Source organism: Crotalus tigris, unplaced genomic scaffold (assembly GCF_016545835.1).
Source record: "Crotalus tigris isolate CLP2741 ecotype Arizona unplaced genomic scaffold, ASM1654583v1 scf7180000018491.14276545383:2951260, whole genome shotgun sequence".
NCBI classification, from domain to species: domain Eukaryota; kingdom Metazoa; phylum Chordata; class Lepidosauria; order Squamata; family Viperidae; genus Crotalus; species Crotalus tigris.
The window spans coordinates 2,541,404-2,550,127 of NW_024097037.1; the positions used below are offsets into that span (position 1 = coordinate 2,541,404).

The window sequence follows — 8,724 nt, forward strand, 5'->3', positions numbered from 1 at the left end:
TTAAAATAAACACATTTTTTATTATTCCCAGCAGATTCTTTGTATACCAATGATGGAAACATTGAAAAGTCCACCAGTTACAGTTTCGTGATATGAACAATAAAAGATATGAAGAAACCCTGTCAAATTAATCTCCTAACCTGCTGTTTTTAGAACAATATAGTATTAAGAATGACATTGGGTAAAGTGGTGTCCCAACCTTTTTGTTCCATTAAAATAATTGGTCCCCTGCAATTAGAAAAGGGCAACAAAAAGGCCTATAACAGTGATGGCGAACCCTTTAAAGTCCGAGTGCCCAAACTGCAACCCAAAAGCCACTTATGCATTGTCAGGTGCCAGGTGGGTGTGGCCCATTGGCTGGGTGTGGTCCATTGGGTGGGCGTGGCTGCGGTGGTAATGGCAGACTGGGTGGGACTAAAAAGTTCAATCAATCAATTCCAACTTTGCAAGATCTTTTTTCCCCCCCCGCAAGAAGTTGAAATTGATTGAACTTTTTTTTTTTTGCACACGGCGGTGGAGGCCTAAAGCGAAAAGGTTTTATAAAACCCAGCTGAAGGCCTAGGACTGGGGCGATGGCACGTGTGCCCACAGAGAGGGCTCTGAGTGCTGCCTCTGGCACCACTGGTGGCAGGAACAAAATTGAAGAAGAAAATGCTCTAAGGCAGACATGTCAAACTTGCAACGTCATGTGACATTGCGCAACATATCGGAGCTTTTTCGCCGTTGCTGGCAATGGGGTGGGTGCGGCTCCGGTAAGATGAAACCGGCCTGCGGGCCAGCAGTTTGACATCCCTGCTCTAAGGATTAAGAATTAATCATTTCTAACTTTAGGAAATTAAAGTTAAAATATAATTTTTATGTTGATTTCTGAATAACAATTACTTGGTATAACTTAACTGCAAGAAATAGATTGTTCGTATTGTTGAAATGTACAGAGTAATGGCATGTTTATTAACTTTTGATAGATTTCTCCTTATGAAATTTGTCAAATATTTCACAGTATTTAAACTCTGAATTCATGCAAAAATGATAACCAAAAAGAATGTTTCTTATAAAAAAGTCCATCACAGGATAAACAATAAGCAGATGAGACTTGAAATTACAGTTGAAGAATTATAATTCTCTATGATGGAAAGCAAATGACAACCAAAATCTACTTTCCATTTTCACTGATTTTGCCTTTGTTAATTAGTGTGTCTTCTTTTTAATCCACCATATTGTATTTAAGGACACCTCACACCAATGAATGAAAAATTTCTACTTTCTCTTTGTACAATCGATGGAAAGAATTTGCCACAATGTGAAAAGGAGCTTCAAAATTTTCCATCTCTTTCTGAAAAGAGAAAAAGAAAAAAATTACAAATGGGTTAGTAGAGTTATATCATCAAGCTATTGCATAAATCAACCAAAGTAATCCAGCCTTTACTTAAAATGCAAATAAATGCATTTACATATATCCAGTAAAGTAAAGTACTCACTACTGATATCTCACAGTATTCCAGGCCATTTGCTTCTGCCCACTGTTGAGCTTGTTTGCGCTCTACAACTCTCCTATCACTTAAATCAATCTTATTGCCCACCAGGACAGCTAAAAAAAAAAAAAAAAAAAAGGAAAGGATATATTGGATTGTTACAGATAAGCAAGCTAACAAGTTAAAAGTAATAGTCTGATGTTTATCAAGAGAAAAGGATTACAAAGGAATCAGCTAGAATATAAATTTTTACAATTCTGCATTGTATGGCTGAGTAAACTGAAGAAAGCAATTGTTTAGAATTAAGGTCTCTGTTTTCCAGCATATTTGAGGAGTATGAGCTGTAGAAAGAAAATATATATGCAAAGACATTTAAAATTTCCTACCTGGAATATGAATACCTGATGTTTGGATTCTCAGCCTTTCTAGCCACTGAGCAGAGTTATTGAAAGATTGCTCATTGGTGACATCGTACACAATGCACAGGGCATTGGGCTGTTCCCACTATATAGTAAAAGGAAAACATTATAAATTAAGCTGAAATAAATCACCCTTACATCCTCTATAAGAAGAAAGACAAAATGTTGTTGTAGAAGAAACATAATAAAATCCAATTTAAAATAGTCTATTTTTTTTTTTTTACAAAAATCCAGAGGCAATTCCATTTGGAAATATCTTCTTCTTATAAAGGGGGACATGTTTTTTAAGTTTTAAATATACTTCTATCCAAAAATGTGTGAACAAACAAAACAACATTTAATAAGAGTACATTTGTTTTAAAGTCTGGAGTATCAGCCATTTCCAAGGAAACAAAGTAATTTGTTTCAAACAGAAATAAATTAAGGAAGAGAAAATGATGCCTTTAACTGCAATTAAACTTTACTCTTTGAATTGTCAATTTAAAAAACCAATTAAAACAGTTACAGCTACTTCTGTGTTTTAAATATGCGAAACAAGAATACATATTCAAGGTCTCTGAACAATTAAGGTATAGAAAATAACTGTACTTTCTAGCATAAGAATCAGACCAGCTACCGTTGCATGAAGACGTATAGCATGTTTTCTTGCTAAAGGGGCATATTTGTTCTCTGGGACACCTCCTAAATGATGAACAAAAGCTTGGGGACTGCCCTCATGAGGAACTGGTAGTGCTTTCCTTTGGGAAAGAGGACTTCAGGGAGAGAATGGCCTTGGTTTCACAGGCCAGATGGGAGTCCTGTTGATCCAAAAAACCTGAGACAGAATTTCTTATGATTTATCTAATTCATTCGGTAATGGACTTGAGCTTTGGTCATCTTGCATTTGAGCCCTGCAGTGTGCTCTATTTGGGGTTGCTCTTAAAGACCACTTGGAAGCTGCAGCTGGTCCAGAATGCAGCAGCAAAAGCAATTCTGGGGATACTTAGTACTGCCATGTAATACCAATGCTTCATGGCTCCCAGCTGGCTTCCAGGTACAATTGAAAGTGCTGGTTATCACCTATAAGGCCCTTCATGGCAAAGAGACTAGATACTTCAGAGACTATTTGCTGATCTGGCATACTCAAGGTCTATTAAGCAATTGCACCGAATGGAACTCTGGAAATAGAGCCTCTGTGACTGTGGCTGTGCTCTGAAATGACATTCCCCCTAGAGAGTCGCATGTCTGTTTCTCCAATCTTGTTTAGAGAAGCCCTTAAGATCTAGCTTTTTCTCTTGGCCTTGGGGTAGAGCGGGTGCACCCCCTGCTAGATTGTCTGATTTGTGAGATTTATTTTCTTTGGATGTTTTTCTATTTTGTTAAAAGTTTTGTTTTACATCTTCTTTAGTGTACACTGTGCAAAGTCTTAAAAATTAGGTGGCATATACTATAACTGAAATAAAATAAACAAAATAAAGTATTTTAAATAAGAATCACGGTATCCAAACTAACAGCAGATCCTCCTGGAGAAAAGATAGTTGAATGAAGATTTTTATACTTGCCAATTTATCTAGTATTTCAGAAAAGAGTTCTTTGCCTGCTGAATCAAAGAAGAAGAATTCCTGAAAAGAGAACAAATACATTTTTTAATTAAAATATTTCATAGTTCAGAACAGTTTTTGAATTCTAGAATTTTCAGACACAGCTGGGGGGAAAAGTCTCTTTCTGCAAATGGCTAATCAGCTTGCAGCATAAAAGATAAATGTAATTTATTGAGTTAAGATCACAAATTCAAACTCCATAGACAGAATAGCTCCAGGCCATACCTAAGTTGCAAAGATATAATACCAGGTATTATTCCCAGTTAACTTAATGCATACTGTAAACAAAACAGCAAATGGCAATTTAACAGTTATATATTTCTGATGCAAAAATATAAGACTTTCAATGACTATGGGATCTTAAAATAAATTTGACACAAAAGGTATAAAATAAATTCGCATAAGTTGTGTTGGGAATATATTCATGCATTTCCTCTTACTGAGTTTTCTGATGACACAAATACCACCTTCAAAACATTGGCTTTCCTCAAACAAAAATATACAAAACTCAAAATACTTCTAAGAAAATACTGTGTTGAACATTCCATACGAATAAAGATGTTTATAATATTTATTAAGTTTAAACAATGCAATTTGTGTTTAAAGAAGGCTGGATAAAGCAAATATAGGTAGTCCTCGACTTTCGACCACAACGGAACCCAAAATTTATGTTAAGTGAGAAATTTGTTAACTGAGTTTTACCCCATTTTATGACTTTTCTTCCCACTTTTGTTAAGTGAATCACTGTTGTTAAATTATCAACATGGTTGTTAAGCGAATCTGGCTTCCCAATTAACTTTGATTGTCAGAAAGTTGCAAAAGGGGATCACATGACCTTGGGATACTGCAACTGTCATAAATTTGAGTCACTTTCCAAGCATCTGAATTTTATTCATGTGACTGCGGGGATACCGGAACCGTCATAAGTGTGAAAAATGGTGCTAAGTCACTTTTTTCAGTGTTGCTGAAACTTTGGTCACTAAACAATCTGTTATAAGTTGAGGTCTACCTGTATAGTATCAAAAAAACTGGATTATTGTTATGCGCTGTACATGGGGTTGCCTGAAGACCATCCGGAAATTACAGTTGGTACAAAATGCAAAAGTGCAAGCATTAATGGGTGCCTCTCAGGATACCCATCAGCATTGCTATGGTGATTGGTTGCCAATAGATTTCAGGTGCAATTTAATATGCTCGGTATTACCTATAAGGCCCTTTATAGCTTAGGGCCTGGATATCTTAGAGCAGTGGTTCTCAATCTTTCTAATGTCGTGACCCCATAATACAGTTTCCCATGTTGTGGTGACCCCCAACCACTTATACATCACCGGGTGCCAGGGGCATGGCCAAAGAAAAGGGGGAAAAATGGCGGTCAGCCTTGTTTGGTGACCCCCATGAAATGGTCGTTCGACCCCAAATGGGATCCCGACCCACAGGTTGAGAACCACCGTCTTAGAGACTACCTATCTCCAATCTTTATGGACCACCAATATGTTCTGGCAGAATGGATGTGCTCCAGATCTCTATTAAATGTTGTTGTTTTATGGGACTAAGGAAGCGTGCCTTCTTTGTTATGGCCCTACTCTTTGGACAGCACTTTCCAGAGGTATGGACATTTCCCTCTGTCCTAGGGTTATGAAACAACTTTAAGATTTGGCTTGGGCCTTAGGCTTGGGATGATGTATTTGTGAGCCTGTTTTGGTTTGGTTTGATATTGTTATGATTATCTTAGTTTGTGGTCCCTCTGGTGCTGTATATTTTTAACTGCTTTTATTGTTTGGTATTTATAAGTCACCCAGAGTTTATGGGAGTGAGTGGATATAATAAATTTGAAATAATAATAATGCAACTAATTATGACTATTTCTATTTTTTTTAATCTGGGAGAAATTCAGATTAAAAGATTCACAGACAATGAAATGCCATCCCTATTTCTACACAGGCAATATTAAAGTTCCGCATGCAGCTGAACACAAATAGCTAAACTTAACAAAATATAAACAATATTTCTGAGAAAACTGTCTGTTCAAGGAGTTTTTAAAAAATATAAATCTAAATCATAGTCAATCTTACCACGCTATCATTTGTTCCTGGAATAGGTACTGTCTTCATCAATAGTTCCACTCCTATTGTCTATTGTTCAGAACATAGAAAAATATATCAAATAATAATAAATTCAGTTTACTTTACAACTTGTTAGGTCTCTCAAGTGAACCTTCGCAATACCTAGTGCTCGATATTTTTCAGTCAGAGAAACTCAAATACTGGAGAGTAAGAGCTTGGCTGAAAAAACAAAATTAGAATGAAAAATGATGTATTCACTTAATTTAATTATATTTTTTATTAAAGTTTATTAAAGTTCTTTAAAGTTTATTCTATATTGCTTGGGGATGCGTTCATACATATATTTAGCCAACAATCTAAAGTAACACAAATACATTTCAAATAGAAAATGGGCATGTAAAGGTCAGATCGGCATTATATCTGCCAGTTCCAATTGAGCTTCTATATAAACAGGCTACTAAGGGATGCCCATTACTTTTTTTATGTGTATGTATGTAGTGGAAAATGGAATGGAATAATTTTCCCACCTGAAAATAACTGGTTGGATAAAGGTATAAACTGGCCCTAGCATTTTTAAAAAATTGTTCTAATATTCCTTAAAGATCATAATTAATACTTAATTCCTCAGTATCTCTCATAAGGCTCACCAGGGTATAATTTTTCTGAAAATGAGCCCCATCATTGCAGAACATCTGGACCAAAGCTGTCTTCCCCACAGTTGAATCACCTGCATCACAAATGGATAAAAACGCTCTTTGATTAAGCCATTTGTACTTAAGAAATTGTGAATTCTCTTCCATTTTATTATTATTGGCTATGTTAAACAACAAATATATATCTATACTAAGCTTTCTGTGGAAAGCCTAAACCCATAGAAATTCAAGGGTGAGTCAGGGGTATGCATATAGTACCCTCTAGGCTTCCTGGCTGGTTTGAATTTAATTTAGTTTTTTTTAAAAAAAATACTTGAAGTTAAATAGGAAGCAGACATGCTACAGAATGCACCAACCTCCAGCATTCTCTTTAATATTGATACGTGGGACAAATTCCATGCTTGGAATAATTAGGAACAAAATTAAACAATAAAGCTCTCATTAGAATATTATTTTAATCTATGATGACTTGGCAGTAGAAATTTCATATGTAATTCCAATCATCAAACATCTCAGAAAGGATACAATGAAGCTGAAAATGGGCAAAAAAAGGCACACATAATTAAAAAAGGTGCTTAGCATGGTGTTTTTTAGGGTGGCAGTTCTTCCTAGTGATGGTGAATTTTTTTAAAATGTCAATTGCCCGCCCAGCAACCTGTATGTGGAACAGATTTAGAACACAGATATACAGCCCACAATTTGGGGTTCAGGTACCTCTTATACAATATACTATTGTCTATGTCATACGACAGGAATTTACCTAGCTGCCCTTATCACCTTTCTCCACCATTAACATATCCTATCGGTATGTCTGTCTTAATTTACTGCTCTAGTCCACCCTGATTCTCATCACCCACTGCAGTACAGACCCTGTGCCAATGCAGTGTAGATCTTGGCAATGTAAATATTTGTATAGGTTTTGAGAGAGACTAATAGAAAAAAACAGGAAAAAAGTCTTTATTGGGGTTCTGGGAATTATTTTTCAGCTAACAGGTTCTGCAGTTTGAAAAACCCTGGATTTAGAGATGCCAAAAGACACTCAAACTAACAGGCATGTAGGGAAAGAACACTGTCCTATAAAGGTAAGGAAATTGATTCAATTTGTGCTCCATCAAACTGCCTTTGAAGCAATTCTCACTGGTTAAAAATTTTAGCACAACAGTAGAACACGTGATTTGCATGAAGGAAATCTCAAAAGTTTCAGATTGCTGGCATTCCTAGCTAAATCAGGAAAAACTCCAGCCTGAACTGTTGCAAAGCAGCAATCAGCAAGTGATTGGGTTCACAATTTTCCTAAGCCTAAGCACAGTTTTACAGTTTACTAAATATACCAGCATGACACCAAGCCAAAGAAGCCACATTATAGCTTGGCTGCTAAATTTAAAGTTAGGAGGAATCTCATCCTACTGAGAATCCAGCAGATTCCTCGTCCTTATTTCCAAATTACCCAACTCATTTTAAGTGCAATTTTAGATAGGAAACCGCTGGGAAGTAACTGAGTATCCTGACCCAAGTCTTGATTTAGGATTACCCAGGGCCTGTAAAAAAACAAAGATACAACTGAAAACAGTGGCGGCCAGTTTGGGGACTCACCCACCACGATGCATTTGGCAGCCAGTTTCACCATGGCCTGTACTGATCTTCACCATAAAAACGGGCCTTCGGGGAAGCTGGAGGAAGAGATGTGCATTTATTGGGACTAAGATGTGAGAGATTAAATGGAGCCAAGAGACATCAGGCTCTCATGGAAGCGGAGGGGCGGGTGTGATGCAGAGGGGAGAAAGAAAGAGAGAGAGACAGACAGAGAGAGAGAGAGACAGAGAGATCTCTGGAGATCCTGCTAGAAGAAGACTGTTGATTTCCACTGTGGGGGACACAATAAAGCCCCACATTCACCGCCTTTTCTTCTTGGTCGCAGGGAAATACAATACGAAGCTCTCTTAGCAACAGTACACGAAGAACCCCGCTACTCTTCCATTCATTGGCTGATGCCTCCATCGGAGGATTCCAAATAGGAAAAGTCGATTGGTTAAGCGTTTCGCTAGAACGTTTCCATTGGCTGTCACTTTCATGTTTTCCCGCCTTTTGGGCTAGGCACTGCCCCTGGCCTCAGTGTATTGGTTCTCAGCATATGTCGCTCAAAAGAAAATCAGTTTGTGATTGATAAGATCGATGGCCAATCTCTTCTTCAATGGCATGATGCCGTCCTGCCCCCTCCACGCTCAGGCAAAGGATGATGTCATTCGAAGCTACAATTTTGGCGTGCGTTGGCCTTAGCGTTGTAGTTCTACCCGGTAATTTATGATACCCTTAAGAGACTATTTTATGATTGGCTAAGTGCAGATGGATTGTACCATTTGAACAAAAATGTCCTTTTGTTTGTATATCAATTTTCAAAGAAAAGCTTGTTCTGATTGATGAGATAATCTTTTATATATTTAGTTGTGCTTTCTCTGGAGTCTCCATTTAGGCCCTAAAGCGATGTACAAAAGAATGAACCGTCCCTTTCAACCCCGCCCCCGCCGTTCTGAATAATG

At 37.2% G+C, this 8,724-nt stretch overlaps 1 protein-coding gene across 1 annotated transcript; it reads right to left on the reverse strand.

The window, feature by feature from the left end:
- Window positions 1–922: 922 nt before the first annotated feature.
- On the reverse strand, window positions 923–8,166 carry IFT27 (intraflagellar transport 27). The gene is made up of 7 exons (XM_039353106.1): window positions 7,781–8,166; window positions 6,182–6,261; window positions 5,544–5,603; window positions 3,433–3,492; window positions 1,859–1,976; window positions 1,479–1,588; window positions 923–1,333 (listed from the first exon to the last, which is right to left on the reverse strand). Exons 1-7 carry the CDS (start codon window positions 7,812–7,814, stop codon window positions 1,235–1,237), a joined length of 561 nt encoding a protein of 186 aa, XP_039209040.1. The 5' UTR covers window positions 7,815–8,166; the 3' UTR covers window positions 923–1,234.
- Window positions 8,167–8,724: the final 558 nt, after the last annotated feature.

What these genes read in the sequence shown, in the direction of transcription:
- IFT27 (XM_039353106.1), bottom strand. Translation starts at nt 7,814, where the DNA reads ATGGTGAAACTGGCTGCCAAATGCATCGTGGTGG. An exon ending in ATCAGGTATTCATATTCCAG is followed by an intron (nt 1,589 to 1,858) that starts GTAGGAAATTTT and finishes TTTTTTTTTTAG; the next exon opens with CTGTCCTGGTGGGCAATAAG. An exon ending in AATACTGTGAGATATCAGTA is followed by an intron (nt 1,334 to 1,478) that starts GTGAGTACTTTA and finishes TTCTCTTTTCAG; the next exon opens with AAAGAGATGGAAAATTTTGA.